We start from the raw sequence: 15,639 nt of genomic DNA, 5'->3' as shown, positions 1-15,639 counted from the left end.
CGTGCTCTACAAGCTTTACTTCTCAAAAAGCAGTATTTAACAGGAACCTTCCTGACACTTACAGTCATTCATAGCCTGTACGTCATATATTAAGGATATTATTCTTCTCTTCTTAAAGAGATTAACTGGCTTGTCTTAAACTTCATACTACTAAACATTTCACTGTCACAGTCAGGCTTTAACAACTTTATCTCACTTGTCAAGTCCCACCCCCTCCCACCCTTTTTTTTTCCTTCCCAAAATTGTTACACAGTGATTAACAGCCCTGCACAAGAAAAATGAAGAGCACGATTTTTTCTATTTGTCCTAACCAAACCACACCCCATTATTTTAGAGATATATATTTTCAATATCAGTTTTCAACCACATTAAAGAACATACTCTTCCACATTCAACCTCATCTGTATGCTTAATCTTGCAAGCCATGAACAGAAAGTACTCACTAGTACTGCCCTGGAGACAGACCCTGAATCATTCAGTATAACTTTGGCAGCAAGACATTAGTAACTGTCCTCCAGATACAGTTCACAAACCACCTGTGCATCTACCATCTAGTGTATTACTTCAGACTAATATTCTTCAATTTGCTTAGCCTATGAAACTGTATCAAAAACCTTACAAAAGTAAAATTCACAGACTTCCAGATGTCCATCAAATCAAATACTTCTTTGTTAATATGGCTTACCTCTTTTGGACACTGATTTTTGCAGGAAGTTAGAAGATCCTTTTCTTTTAAATCAGCAGACGTTAGTTTTCTATAAAGGAAAAGATGTACTTGTGGTCAATTCCAAAGTTTAAAAAAAAGAGGAGTCAATACAGTTAGTGATGCATTTTAAGTGTATCTCATTGTAAAGAAAAGTAAGGTAATTTGGCCACATCCTGTGGCCACTATCCACTATGTCTCTATCAGAAGAACACAAATCAAGAGGATTTACAGTACTTTAAAGGGAACACACACAAAAAAAAAAAGGCTACAAGTAGGATGAATGTTTTCAGAGCAATATGCATACAGAGGATAATGCTTAAATCCACAAGCCCACCTTATACTTAGGTAAAGCCTATCTTCCCTCTACCCACACACTTATAAATAATTAAAAAGAAGCACAAGTTATTATTAATGTTTTCCAATAACTACAGAGCTTGAAGGACTTTTTTTTACAAGTCTATATTTTTCAAAGTTTTAGCAGTAAGGATCTTTTATACTAGCTACATTAATTCTAATTCTTTATACACTGTAAAAGACCCATATATAGATTAAATATTATGTAGATTACTATACATTTGCATAACTCAAAATATTACTGAATTATAAGCATTATAAATCAGTTCTGCTCATGGGACTCCACACAAATACAGTTATTTTAGCTATATTAGTACAGTAACACCAAATAAAAACACTGGCAAATTTTAAATCTTAAAACAATGCATTATACTACAAATGATAACCTTTAAAAGAAGTTTCATAACTTGCCATAGAGGTGTCTCCCATCCCCATACACGTCAAATGGTTTCCAATTAGTAGCATTCAAATGAAAAGTCCAATTCTGACACTTACAAGCATTCGATGTACAGAACTGACAGTTTGCAGTGACACTTTATTTTAAGCATCTGGAGACATGATGGGCAATCCCCGGGATGACAGGGTAAAACACAGCGGTGAGAACAGCCAGGTGGCCGTGGCTTGGTACACTCCTCTTCACACTGCAAACATTCTGGACCTGCCTAACAAAATAAAAACAAAGCACTAAAGAAAACACCAACCATTTGTTTGCTAGACATCACTTACAAGCCTTTAGATAGAAGAAACAGTTGGGGTATTTTTACCAAAAGAATTCAGCTATTCAGTTGGATATCCCTCAAGCAAAATATTAAAATGTGTTTTTATTAAAATGTGTTTTAAAAAGAAAAGCAGAAATGCCAGAGTTAGTAGGTCAAAAACAAAGTTCTATTTTGCCTCCTAGACATAAAAGAACCTCTCAGTATTAGCGCTTTGGAAAATTGCTGTTAAGTCTGTTAACACTCTGTGGAAAACTCTCAGAAAAATAATTTCATATTCATACATCTCTTCCCACCCAACACAATATTTTAATGCTTTAGTTATGATACATGCAATACAGGGGCGTGGAAGTTTAAAAAGCAAACTAAGTCATTCCATTTCCATACATGTATGATAGCCTGCATAATCTTCTAAAAAGTATGAAATGAACATTAGCAAGACAAATGAGGTTCCATTTCTATTCATATTCTTAACAACTTATCCACAACCCCAGTCTGCAAATACACAGACAAATTGACACGATTTAACAACTGAACTTATCCAGCACACTCTTTAAGGCATAGCACCACATTCAAATGCTGTCTCACAAAAGCCAGTCAAAGTAAAGCCAATTTACCCAAGAATGAGGCTATACAATGCTTCTCCAAAAGGACTAATTCCATGCCAGTTTTCATTTTTTTTGCTGTTTAACATAAGGGCATAAGGTTTTAAGTTTTAATACAGCTTTCCCCCTATTTTCTTCTGCTTACATTTGAATAATTTTTGCTGAAGAATTTTAAAAACAAACCTTTGTACAATGATAATTTACAAAACACAGTCCCTCCCCCCAAATTAACATCTAGGAAAGATAACAGCAATTCAAGGCATTTTAAAAACTGTGATAAAATTTAACAGCATGTAAGAGCAAACTGCTGGCCTTTCTACTGTATTTTCTAACATAACAGGCAGAACAAACCTTAATTCCAGACAGAAAAATCATTACAGACACAGACAAGAAATTTTATCAGCCATTTTTTGACTATATCTGCAATTTAGTTTATCACAATAACAGAACAAAAGCTCTAAAATGTCAAAACCAAATGGAGTTTGTAAAAACATAAAGAAAATTGAACAATGATATCTACCCATACTTCCCAGGTACAAAGCATCCCTTTTTTTTGAGAATGCATTGTTTCCTTCAAAAAAGAGCTAGGCAAGGAGTAAGCACTCTCTTACAGTCATAACTTGAGATATTTAAAGAGTTGTCACTTAGGATTTACTGATGTCACTCTGCTGCTGCAAGTTACTGGTTCACAAGTTGCCTTAACAGCTCACACTCTTCAGTCAGAAGTTCTACAATCATTAATAAATTAATAAAGTAACTGCAATATATACAGTTAATAGATGATGACACTTCTTCAAGATTGGAACTCACAAGTAAATTATCCTATTTAAGTTAAAATGTAACACTAAGCTAAAATATAACAGTTATATTTTGTATCCAATTGAATGCTTCCTCAGTTTTCTAAATGGCCAGAGACTATATTGCAATCTTTTTCTGAAGTAATGCTTTAAAATCTTATAAAGCTGTTTTGCTCCAAAGCATGATTCCCTCAAAGCACAAGCTATGTGCTTTGTTCAAACCTAGTCACCTTTGCATTTTTCATTTTGTTTCATATTATTTTCAGCAACTCAGTCTCATGACTGTTTCCAGCAGATACTGATAAACCTGAATGCATCACCCCAGTGATTTAAGTCTTTGCCTGTTCTTCAGCACTGCCCGTACTCTTTGACAAGTATATGCCAGCCTCCTCAACCCATCCATGTATACCTCATCTCAGTAGCTTCCCCAGTAGATTGCAAGTGCATTTGTTTAGAGGTATTATCAACAGGTTACTCAATCCCAACGGTTCTGAAAACTAACTTTAGAGGAGAAACATCCATGTCACAAGAGGTTTTGATGACTACAAAGCAATATAATAGTATGTTAACGTAAAACAAAAAGGTGCACATTTATAAAATACCTAAGGCTGTCTAAGTTTTATTGTCTGAGGAATACAGACTAGCTAAATGTCACAGCATCAGTGGGAACAGATCACATGCAAGCCTCCAAGCAGAATCTCAGATAGATCCTGTGCCTTCCAGCAGCATATTCTTTATTTTCCAATTAAAACTGAAAACAATATATAAAACACAATAAAACGAAAGCAAAAGAAAATCAGCCTACCTTCTTTCCATCTGCACTACCGTTGATTTTAGTAACATGGTGACATTCTTTCATGCAAGTGTGATTCTGACAATTGAGAAGCCGCCCACAAGGTCTTTTACATGAGTAGGGACCTGCAGAGTGACACGGTAAGGGACTCACCTGAAAGTGACAAACAAACAAGAGATATATACATATATATAGGCAGACTGTGTCTGTATATACATACTGCACATGCGTTCTGAGAGAGTGTGTATATCTAGATAGATAGATGCATACAAATACAGTATCATTAGAACAAAAATTTCTCTGTAATGTACCCTTTGCTAAAGAACAAAACCAGTGGAAAGTATTTGACTTTTTTTTTTTTTAAATACATAGAGACTTCACGTTCCTATCGCTAAAATCACACATTTGTTTTACAGTGATTAATTAATAAAGCAAGCTTTTCTACCACGTGTAAACAAGCTAACTTTCACAACATATCTTCCTTCTTCTTCCATCTTTTTCTTTAAACAGACTACTGCAGCCTCAAATCCTTTGGTGTTATTTAGCCCTCCTTTCTTTATTACACTCATGCCTTCCATTAAAGGTTCCCAAACTGCTCTACAACTATTACAGAAGCTGGCTACAGCTTGTTTTCACAAGGCTGATTGTGCCATGGTCATCACAAACCCAAAACATTCTTACAATTCTACAAATATTCTGCAAAAAATTCTACAACCTGCAAGCCAGACATTCTAAAAAGCAAAGTCACTATATCAAATATAACTCACAGAAATGGAAAGGGGAAGAAGAAAATGCTCAATGACTGGCTCAGGATTTTAATTGCTTATGAGTGATATATTCTTACCTTCTTATTTGAGGGTAACACTCCAGTTAACAGAGCTTTTTAGTACAATTCAGAGCATCTATTTAGGAGGCTTTAACTTTCAGTGGCACTGAGATGGAATGTATAGCTCCTAGCTTTGTTAACTAGGTTACTTTCCTAAAGCTGAAGGGTATAAATACCCTCCATATCAAAAACATTAGAGGAAACTCAGTGCTCCCATTTTCCTAACATTACATAATATTCACATGAAAAAGAATTAGCTTATGTGATGCTGACAATTTTTTTGTTTTGTTGTGATCATTTCACAGAGAAAAAGAGAAACTATTTCTGACATTATTACACAACAGAGTAATGTGACATAACTCACTTTGACTTGACTAAGGCTGTGATTTTATGTTACAGCTTTAGTTGACTGAACATCTTGGCTCTCCACCCTCTGCACAAAACCAAGAATTTAGACTTCTGTCTGCCTGAAAATGAGACTGATTTCACAGGATATTCTAAATACTCCTCACAAACAAAATCAGAACATTTTCCTTCCTCTATAGCATTTAATGAAATTAGGCAACTACAAAATAATTAAATACAGTAGATACGTAAATACCCTATCCAGTTAAGATTTTTTTTTGTCTTCATTTACCTTCTACAGGCTTTAATTAATGCTTTTCCATAAAATCAGATTTTGAATATAACCATTAGATCTCCAAATTTGATTTTAAAAGAGCACATGTATGCTACTGCTATGAACCGCCAAAGCTTATAGTAGTCTAAGCAAAGTAAAACATCAAGTTTTCATTTTGGGGTGGCAGCAACTGTGATGATACATGATTTTCTGATCTACAATCTGAATCAGAATTGAGTACTGCTCAATTTTCAGATCTAATGAAGAATCACTAACTTTTCTAAATGTATGTAAAACCACTTAGAACGGACCCAGTGAAATTATTTAAAGGAAAGCTGCATAAGACACAACAAATCTAATTTTAGGTTATAATCATATTTCAGTGAACACAGATTTGATACAACTACATACTCTGAAAAGTAGTTTTAAGCCTGTTGTCTCAAGTAATAAATCACTTGCTCTAAAGACATAGGCTTGCAAGAAGTTGAACTAAATCAGTCCCTTCAAATGCTTTAAATTAAATGCCTGTGAAATAAAAAAGTTCGGCAATATTTAAAAATCAAACATTTACACAAATTAAAATTATTGTCCAAGTGAAAATGTAAAGACAGCAAACATGTTTTTAGTAGCGTACAGTTCCTAAACCCTTGCATTCACTCACTCTTCCAGTTGTTGTCTGCAGGCATCTTGGTAAAGTACAAGTCCTTGTAACTTGCTTCATTCCAGCTTTTTTCTTTTGTACCTCCCACATCATTATTACTTATGTTGGGCTGTTTTGATACCTGATGTATAGTACAACAACAAGATCCTCTTCACAGCAAAACTTTGCTTGAGAAAATTATTACGTGTGAAACTTGAATTTCCCAGTGAAAATCCCCTCAAGGGCTGGGAACTACTACAGGAGAGACTGTATTCAGAAATACACAAATGTTTCTCTTGCTAACAAAAGTAAATTAGTTTAAAGGTAAGAGTACCTTGGGTACATAAAAATGTCCCTAAGCCACATAGTTAAACATCCCCTTCACATGCACATTAACAAACAAAACATTCTTTGCTTCTACCACTATCAAAGTCTTAAAGATTAGGACACTTAATTCCACTCCAGAAGCTGCTGAAGTGCAGCAGGAAGGAAGCACTGCACCCTGTTGGCTCAGGGAAGGAAAGTTTAAACTAGCATCAGAAAACATAAATCCCTTAAGTATATGTTCCCTGAGATTCCTCTCTATTTTCTGTACTAACCTGTAACAAAAACATGACTCAAAGCCATTGACTGGCTCTGCTAAGACTAATACACAACAGAGAAGGGATTTGTTTTGTTACTCTGAAATAAGCAGTCACAAACGTGGTTATTGGAACCACTTTCTCTAAGAAGAGCTACTGTCCTCTCTTATGGAGGGTTTACATCCATGCAAACCTGAATAGTGCCAAAACTGCTTACATTAACTACAGCAAGTTATGTTGGGCCAATTGCACAGAACTTATGTTTTGTTTAAGTGTAAATTCACGAAAGATGGGTTTTATCAAATGTCACCCTATCATAAGAGATATCAGTGACTCAAAATGAAACAGTGGTTGATACATCTGGAAGTTTTACTGTGAAAAGCAAAGCCAAAAATCCATTGTTCCAACAACAAACAAAAATGCAGTTATTCTTTAGTCATTTTAAAGTTCTAAAAGCATATTTTGAGTTAGCATCCAGCAAGCTGCAGAGTAGTGCATTGGAAGCTGTATTCACAGCCTGCTTGGATCAATAACTGCATTGCCTGAATCGATTACTGATGTATAAACTTGTTACAAACAGCTGTGGATGTTGCTGCCACATATTGGGTTGCCATTACAACAGAGAAGAAAAGATTATTAAGGAAGGTCAAAGGAAAAAAAAAAAGGAGATGGTATCTTTAAATATTTTTAAGTTTACTGTTTTCTAGAATTTTTCACTTCCTTAAAGTGAAACTAAATTTGTTGTATTTATTTGTTGTATGCTGCACTTTCATTGCTTGACTTTCAGAAACAACTATAAATACTGATGCCTGTTATTTTAGCTTCAAGGTCGGTTAGATTTTCTTATAACATAAACCAGAATACATAATGACTTCATTTGAGATTGGAGAAGGCTGCACATCAAGAAAATAACTTTTTAGTGCACTAATTTTCCTGTACCACACTACGTTTGCTATCCTTTTAAAACAAACAAAGGACATCAGTTGCTGGAAAACTGAGGAAAGTGTGGAACAGGGAGAAAAGAATAACTATAAAATAAAGAGGGGGGAAAAAAACAAATTTAATGAAACACACAAAAATCAAGTCAAACGCTATTTGAACAACTATGCAAGAATACACAAACAGCTTCATAAATCACGAGTTTAATTTCTATCCAAGAATTCTAAAAAACATTTATATATTTTCAAAAACAGACTAAAATAACTCAGATATTTAAGCTTTTGTGATAAGGTGTTTCATTGGTTTTAAAACGTAAGAAAGTCAGGTAATATTTGTCTTCAATATATTTTTTTTTTTGTAGACTGAAAAAGGGAGATATACTTCATATTTCATTTTAAAAAAGCCAGTGTCCAGACTCACCTCATGCTGCCCAAGACACTCCCTGTAAAGGAAAAAAAAAAAGATTTTGAAAACATGTATTTCTGTAAAGTAAATATAGGACCTAAAACAGTACTACGGCTTTTCACAGGAAAATAAGGCAATTTGTAAAAATAAGTGTGATTCATGCTAGTGAAGGCATCACATGCTGCTAAAAAAGCATGTCCAATATGAGAATATTGTTCACATAAGATTTTCATGTTCATCCCTACAAGAACACTAAAAAATAGAAACACTCTATTCCAAAACTTTGTTCTCTGTTTTTAATACTTACACTGGTACAGGAACCTGACAGGGTGGGCATGGTAGTGCAGTTTGAATAAAGGCTGGTTCAGACGGCTGCTCCCAAGGACCTGCAGACTGATGCTGAGAGCAAAGTACACCACCAATTGAATACAAAGCACTACTGGAACCATCTGCATGACTTCAAATAAACATCATCTAAAGAGATCCTACTTGTAACAAATACACTTCTAGTATTTTTTTTTAAACTAATGGAAATCCTAAAATCACCTCTCCAAGCAGAATTTAAATTTCATCTTTAGCGTGGCTATACGTAAGAAAAGGAAGGCCTGTAGCCCTACTGGTAAAATCAAACACAAACAAACATCAGAAAAAAATGCAAAATAATTCTAAGTATTTAACAGAGGTAGAAACATAAAAATATTTTTCTTAGTAAAAAAGTGAAATCATCATCATGAAACGCACATATGCATATTTAAATATGTCAAGCAGTTTCTCACTTCTAATTTTTGCACACTTTGATGGTTTGGTAAATACCAAAACTTTAGTTTTTGCTTCTATGTCAAAAGCAATTGCTTACATTTGAAAATAAACATTTGTAATAAAACTCTAGCCAGTAAAGATAGCTTATTTCTTGAATAATTGTAACTGATAAAAATTGCGCAAGTATATATATTACAAAATTAGATGGTAACAAAGGAACTAGAACCACTTAATCTCTCAGTTAAGCAGTACGCATACCTCTGTGCTCAATTATTTACTGTGATCTTCAAAAACCTTCACCACAAGATTAAAGGTCAAACAACTGTTTCTTTTTCTTCATAACACAAATAACACCACTGTCTTTCACTAGTTACTTACTAAACCAGTTTGCTTCACAAGTGCCTCATCATGGCAGGGAACTGGGCACAAATGACCACACACTAATGTTTTCTGGCAGGACTGACGACACGGAGGACACCGACCGAAGTGACAGTAGTGTTTCTCCTGTGTAGGGTGATGACATGTAGGTGGTCGACTAAAGTAAAATCCAAGAAGAAATCAATATGACAGCAAGAAATAACGAAATTATAGTCACTAGGCAATTATGCCCAAAATACATGAATTGAGACAAGTGTTGTTTTTAAAAATAAGTTTAAATTACCACCTTCTTCAGTGGTTAATATTATGGTAAAATTACACAAAATCTAAGAGTAAAAGCTGGGTTTGCATATTACACGCAGGAATTCCATTCTCATCTCTACTATGGGATAAGCAATCTTGCTACACCTCAGCAGAAAATACTCTACATTTTCATTTTCCTATTCAAGATTTCTAGGTAAACAGTCTCGTGGAGGTACCAGAAAGGACTTGAGGAAGGGAGTGGGAGTAAAGAGTTAAAAGTGCTCAGTGGGGCAGAACTTCCCCATGACAGTAGCAAGATGCTCATGAAACCACAATAAAGAAGTGTCTAATACCAAGGCTTATTACTAATCTGCACTGCATAGTCAAGAACCCAGAAGAGTGAGAAACAGTATCATTCCTGCAGCTTAAACAGTTATATTTTACCACTTTCTTTAAAGACACCTTAAACACCACTAAAGAACTAGAACACACTGGCTGTCTATACTGACCTGCACAGCTGTTTGCATTTGGGAGGCTTGATGGTGCGCTCTCTGCCACAGGGCACTTTAATGACAGTTTTTCCACAATTGCATTTCACATCTACAGTCTCTGGACAGGGATTACAACTACCTAAAATAAATACATTAACAACATGATCATCTGAATAAGCTACTGCGTACAAACAATGGTAACTAATATAAAACTCTGAATATGCACATGGTATAAATACCCTATTCTGTCTGATCTAAATAACAAGTAGTTGTTAATTTACTTCTGCTTAGTTTCAAATCCCTCTTGGGAAAGAGAATTTCAACATTCTAAAAGAACAGTAATAATAATGTTGATTACACTACAGCTGTTACCTGGTATCAAGTATAAAATAATTCCACCCACCAATTTTAAAAAGAAGCCAGCATCATTACAGCCCAGCCATTTGGACAAAACATCACTTAAATGGTGCCATTTATATTTCACTCTTACATGTGTATGAAGACATGTCATCTTTCATCAATACATCAAAGATAAAAAGAGACACTGGAAAACTGGTAAGATACCATTTTGGACAATATTAAGAAATGCTCATCCTTTATATATATAGTTAATGCTTTTTTGAAAAGATCTTCCTCCTTTATGAAGTTACTACTAAACCAATATATTTATAAAAAAACTTTTTTTTTTTTTAATTTATAGCTCTCCCACACTATTTCTTCAAGTGCCAACTGTTAAGCTTTATTACTGAATAATTACAGTAAGTATATGCATCTTAGAAGATGTGGGATTTTAGCTTACTAATCATGTTGCAATCTCAAACTTTAATGAAAGCAACTATTTGAAAGTATTATTCACAGCACAACTTTTTAAGCAATTCTGACTTGTTAATGGGATCTGAAGAGCAACACCTCAAGAAGCAGGCCTCAGTGACAAAAAGCTGCTGAAAAGGATGGAAGTATACAATATTTATACTGCAAAGTAGATAGAATTGAATATATTATCAGCACATATGTCTACAATTTACTTACAATACACTCACAGCGTACACATCATTCTATTAAAGAAGACAACTGCTCACATGTCCAACAAGATGGAAGGGCAGAGATTACATAACACATATTCTGAAGTTAGGGTCAGAGCACACTGTTCTCAAATCAAGTTCTGTAATGTACTATAGTAGGAAACAAAGCATTTCAATTCCCTGGCCACATTCTGAATTTCAGCAAGCATGATTAAACACTTAAATGACATGTAAAAACAGAATAGATGAGGTTACTTTTAATCAGCAGCAAAATAACAATTGTGAGAACAGCTACTTTTTAAAGAACCTAATCTGGCAAGTTACTTTTGGAGGCATGCTATTTCCTTTAAAATCAGTGGTCACTAAGATCTGCCAGCTCACTGCAAAATTGACCTGACCTGGCCTTAGATGTTGACAATAAAATATGTAGTTGTAAATCTCAGAACAAAGAGAAGTATTGGGGTGTAGGAAAAAAAAACGTGAATATATTTTTAAAAACAAGATCATCATCTTCATTAGAAATATTTTTAAACATTCTGACAATAAGGTATCACAAATTGTAATAGATTAACTTGTGTGCTCCAACAAATTGTAGTCTTCTTCTCTACATCTGCTACTATAGTTATTTGATTCACTGGATACAACTTCCAGCAAGACTTAACACTAATTATTAGTGTTAAAATATTTTTAAATATTTATTATTTTTTCATAATTTCTTCAAATAACTTTGTTATTAACAATCATTAATGTCACTTCTATCCAAGCTGTAGGATACAACTAGGAACAAATATAAGCCAACTACTGAATTTAAGTATAGCATATTATGCAGCTTTAGCTCCTTGAAGTTTTCCAACCTGACTTTTATTCTATGACTTAGTTATGATTTCTTCACCCAGACAGTGCTGAGGCACTGGAACAGGTTGTTCAGAGGAGCTGTGGATGCCCCATCCCTGGCAGTGCTCAAGGCCAGGCTGGATGGGGCTTTGGGCAACCTGGTCTGGTGGGAGGTGTCCCTGCCCATGGCAGTAGGGGTTGGAATTAGATGATCCTTAAGGTCCCTTCCAACCCAAATTATTCTATGGTTCCATGATTCTCCAGTTCAAAGTAATGCAGAAAAAAAAAGTGTTACCAGTTTTCTTCTGAAAATACAAAAAAAAAAAATATGTCCAGGATTTAGAGGGGAAAGGCGGAGAGGGAAAAGGAAAGGAAGAGAAGGGACACGAAAAACATACCACTAGTTTGTAATGACAGATTTAACAGAAGGTTAACTGGGACAACTACCATATTTACTTGTCCTTACCCTCCTGAGACTCACTGCCTCAAAAGCAAGATTGGCTGAACAAGCTGTGAATTATTTCCTGAGGTGCTGCAATTTATAGTTCAGAATGCTAAGGTGAATTACATAGACTCTACTCAGCTGCTATTTCAGCAGGGCAGCAGCTTCTAGAAGGAAAATTGCTGAGAAAACTGCCCCTTCTCAGTCACTGCAATCTAATTCCCTACCAAAGGAATGTCAAAACAATCACTGGATAAAAGCTACCAGGTAATTTTGGTCAATTTCAGGTTCTTTTTAACCAAGGTCACTGGATGGAGAAGTAAACTTTTTTGTTATCTTTCATATCATCAGTAGCAAGTTTTTATTTTCACATCTGTAAGATACCAATATATATTCAAGTTCCACCAACTTCTTTTTTAGCCCACTAATATCACACATTACATTCTAGGATTTTTTTTAAAGCCATCCAGACTCAACCAGCACAGCCATTTCTGTATGTACTTGGACTTTGTTATGCATATTCAGTGACCAGAATTATTTAGGGAAATGTCATACAATGCATTTTGAATTAAGCACTTGGAAAGGGCACAGAGCATGTTCAGAAACACACTGTTAAGTAAAATTAGCGGGCAAACACTCTGGCTGTCATTATGTAAGCCCTCAGGCTCTAACCAGCACCAAAAATCTTTCAAACACACTACCCCCACAAAAAGCCCACATGCAACAAAGGGAGAAGATTTGTCGAGCATTACACAGTTATACAAGCACCACGTTTGGCAAAAAATCAACACTATTTTGCTTATTGTGATTGCTTAGCGCTGTGGGGATTCTTCACCTGGTTCTTACCTCTGTGGCAGCCTGAAGGACATTTGTGATTTCTGCAGCCTAAGGTCCGCCCACAGACTTGATCACAAGGTGGACAGTTTCCAGAACAGCACTGTTGAAACGAAATACGTAACTGCAAACTTTGACATTTCTTGTATAAATTCACCCTTTTCCACTCTCTCTCCACCTCCCCGTGCTTCATAAAACTTTATTCATCCAGTTCAGTTTAGTGATATTTTATCAGTCATGCCAGGAATAGAAATGAAGATATGTGTAACGTTGTTTAAAAAATATTAATAAACTGTTTAAGTAATAAGAGAACACAAAATTGAGAGCATCATTTCAATATATTGAACAGGCAGAGGGCTTCCAAAAAACTGAGTATCATCTTAAGAGTTCAAATTCTTATTATATTTTAATCTGAAATCATTTCAGAAGATACCTAATTTCAAGCAAAAACTCTACTTTCATCTACTTGGTTTACTAGTAAATTGCTTATTAAACTCTAGATACAACCTCTATGACTACGCTTGTTTTATTTGGTCTTGTGGATCTCAGACAATGGCATTTATCCCTCTACTCCAGAGTAAGAAATCGTGTTAAGTAACTCTTAGTTACACATGTAACTAAGTACACATCAAAACCCTATTAAACCTGGATCATAGAGTATAATTCAACATGATTCCCACCTACTGTAACCAAAGAGAACAACTGTGAGACAGCATAAAAGATTTTTGCTCTTTCATTAAGTGAAATGAAGAAACATCCCAGTGAAATTGAATGTTACAAACTTGCAAGAATGTAGAAACTTGTGAAAATTATTTAAATAACCTTTCAGTTGGCTATCATATACCAAGCTCATACTGAAAGTAAAAATGTGTCCTGCCTGGAAAGCAGACATTTGAAACTTCAGCAGCTTGCAACATCTGCTAGCACCTTGCCTTTTAATTTTCCTTGCTGGGGTGGGAGGACAGGGAGGGCAGGAATGCTAGAGACAGGGACATGAGACAGTCAAGAGATAGAAAAACACCTCTCCCAAAGCCTTCAATATCAATACCCTTGAAAAGATATTCAAAGTATTTCTAAATGGGAAAATATATATTAGTAACAGTTGCTTTAGAAGAGATATCTAAATCCATTTACACAAAAAAGGCAACATCCATATTTATTTAGTTAGTTTCCATTTCCTATATAACATGCAAAAATAATCATTTTTTTTAAGTTAGAAAGAAACACGGAAATGTAGGATTAACATGCTTGGCCTTCATAAATCAACAAACTGAAAAGCAAGGTCTGAGTTATCAACCTCAAATGAGAACAAAAACTCTTAATTCCCAATCTGCAGACCACTGCTGTTTGTAGTGATGCATATTAGAGAGGCATGGACTGCTGCATTGTCAAAAACCACAATATGTCCCTTACTAAGCTATTGGAGAACCCCAATTCTTCCTACAAAGGAAAAATATGAATGGATTTAACCACCCCTGAATGCGTAAAGCATTAGTAAATGCTCAAGTAGCTGAAAGCAAAACTGTCTTCTGGAGCTGGAAATTTGTCAAAATCCACTCCCAGCTTTCAAGGGAACTGTTGTTTTTTTCGCTGACATGCTGTTCAGAGAACTCTGGTATACTGCAAACTGACTTGAATGACATGGAAGAGAGCTTCTCTTTATATATAATAACATGAGCTGGAACTAATAAATAGATTTTATTTTTGTATTTTATTATGTATTTATTTAATTATCGAAGTGATCCATTTGAGAAAGACCATCTCTGGACACTTACCTTTCTCCTACACTGGTGCTTTTGGCAATCACGAATTTTAGTACACTTTGTCTCACACAGATAAGGCTTATGGCATGGCATGCGTTTAGTGTGCTTTCCACAGCGACACTGTTTTTCAACTTCCTGGGCAGCAAAGTAGGGGAAAAAAAAAGCAAGGTATGTTTAATACATTCCAGGTACACCCCTGCCCCCCAAAGCAAAGCAAAAAACAAAAACAACAAAAAAAATAATGCAGTAGGAGTAGAAAAAAAGCTTCCTACTACTAGCTGAAAAGCAAAGTTCATGGCAGAATAACTTCACAATGGCCTATCACAACAGATAGAACATTACCTGCTCTAACAGCAGGTTACTTATCTGTTCTGTAACTACTGGGTGACCTTGTGTCAGTACTGGAAACACTGTGCTTTAGATGGCACCTCGTGGCAAGACTTTAGCCTTGGACTCACCAAGAGGAAAGACACTTCAGGAGAAGCACTTGAGTGTAGTGCAAGACATCAAGTGTAAATGCAAAATTAATTCATACAAGAAGTACCTCTCCTGCACAGTAAATCCATCCATCACGCACACAGATGATTTAAGAAATAAGTGAGTGGGTTTACCTGACCTACATTCCAGCTATGTGCTAACTGTTTTCACCATAAACTTTACAGCCAAGGGTAGTCCAGAAGAGACAACAATAACAAACAGAGCAACAGCATTATAGGTCAGACCACAAAAGCTACACAGTTATTTAGAACTGAGTAAAACATTATTTTCTTATTAACAAGAAAATAACATTATGTAACAGCATATTCTGTTTCACTACTTAAGACATATAGTAAGACAGAACAACAAGGAAGCTAAAAGAGCTAGGGAAAATTAAGTGGTTTTTAGGGCATAT

At 35.2% G+C, this 15,639-nt stretch overlaps 1 protein-coding gene across 1 annotated transcript in view; it reads right to left on the bottom strand.

Moving 5' to 3' along the window:
• Positions 1 to 15,639, bottom strand: part of NFXL1 (nuclear transcription factor, X-box binding like 1) — a 39,315-nt gene that overhangs the window by 17,337 nt on the left and 6,339 nt on the right. Inside the window, exons 10-18 of the mRNA XM_072037642.1 lie at positions 14,760 to 14,882; positions 12,997 to 13,087; positions 9,871 to 9,991; positions 9,119 to 9,275; positions 8,289 to 8,380; positions 7,997 to 8,018; positions 3,984 to 4,124; positions 1,556 to 1,722; positions 686 to 755 (exon numbers count right to left, since the gene is read on the bottom strand). Of these exons, the coding sequence (XP_071893743.1) occupies positions 686 to 755; positions 1,556 to 1,722; positions 3,984 to 4,124; positions 7,997 to 8,018; positions 8,289 to 8,380; positions 9,119 to 9,275; positions 9,871 to 9,991; positions 12,997 to 13,087; positions 14,760 to 14,882 (984 nt within the window). The remainder of the gene's footprint in view (positions 1 to 685; positions 756 to 1,555; positions 1,723 to 3,983; positions 4,125 to 7,996; positions 8,019 to 8,288; positions 8,381 to 9,118; positions 9,276 to 9,870; positions 9,992 to 12,996; positions 13,088 to 14,759; positions 14,883 to 15,639) is intronic.

The sequence above is a fragment of the Anas platyrhynchos genome, chromosome 4 (assembly GCF_047663525.1).
Source record: "Anas platyrhynchos isolate ZD024472 breed Pekin duck chromosome 4, IASCAAS_PekinDuck_T2T, whole genome shotgun sequence".
Classification (NCBI taxonomy): Eukaryota; Metazoa; Chordata; class Aves; order Anseriformes; family Anatidae; genus Anas; species Anas platyrhynchos.
Note: the sequence above shows the minus strand (reverse complement) of the source record. Positions and strands in the feature narration are given on the sequence as shown.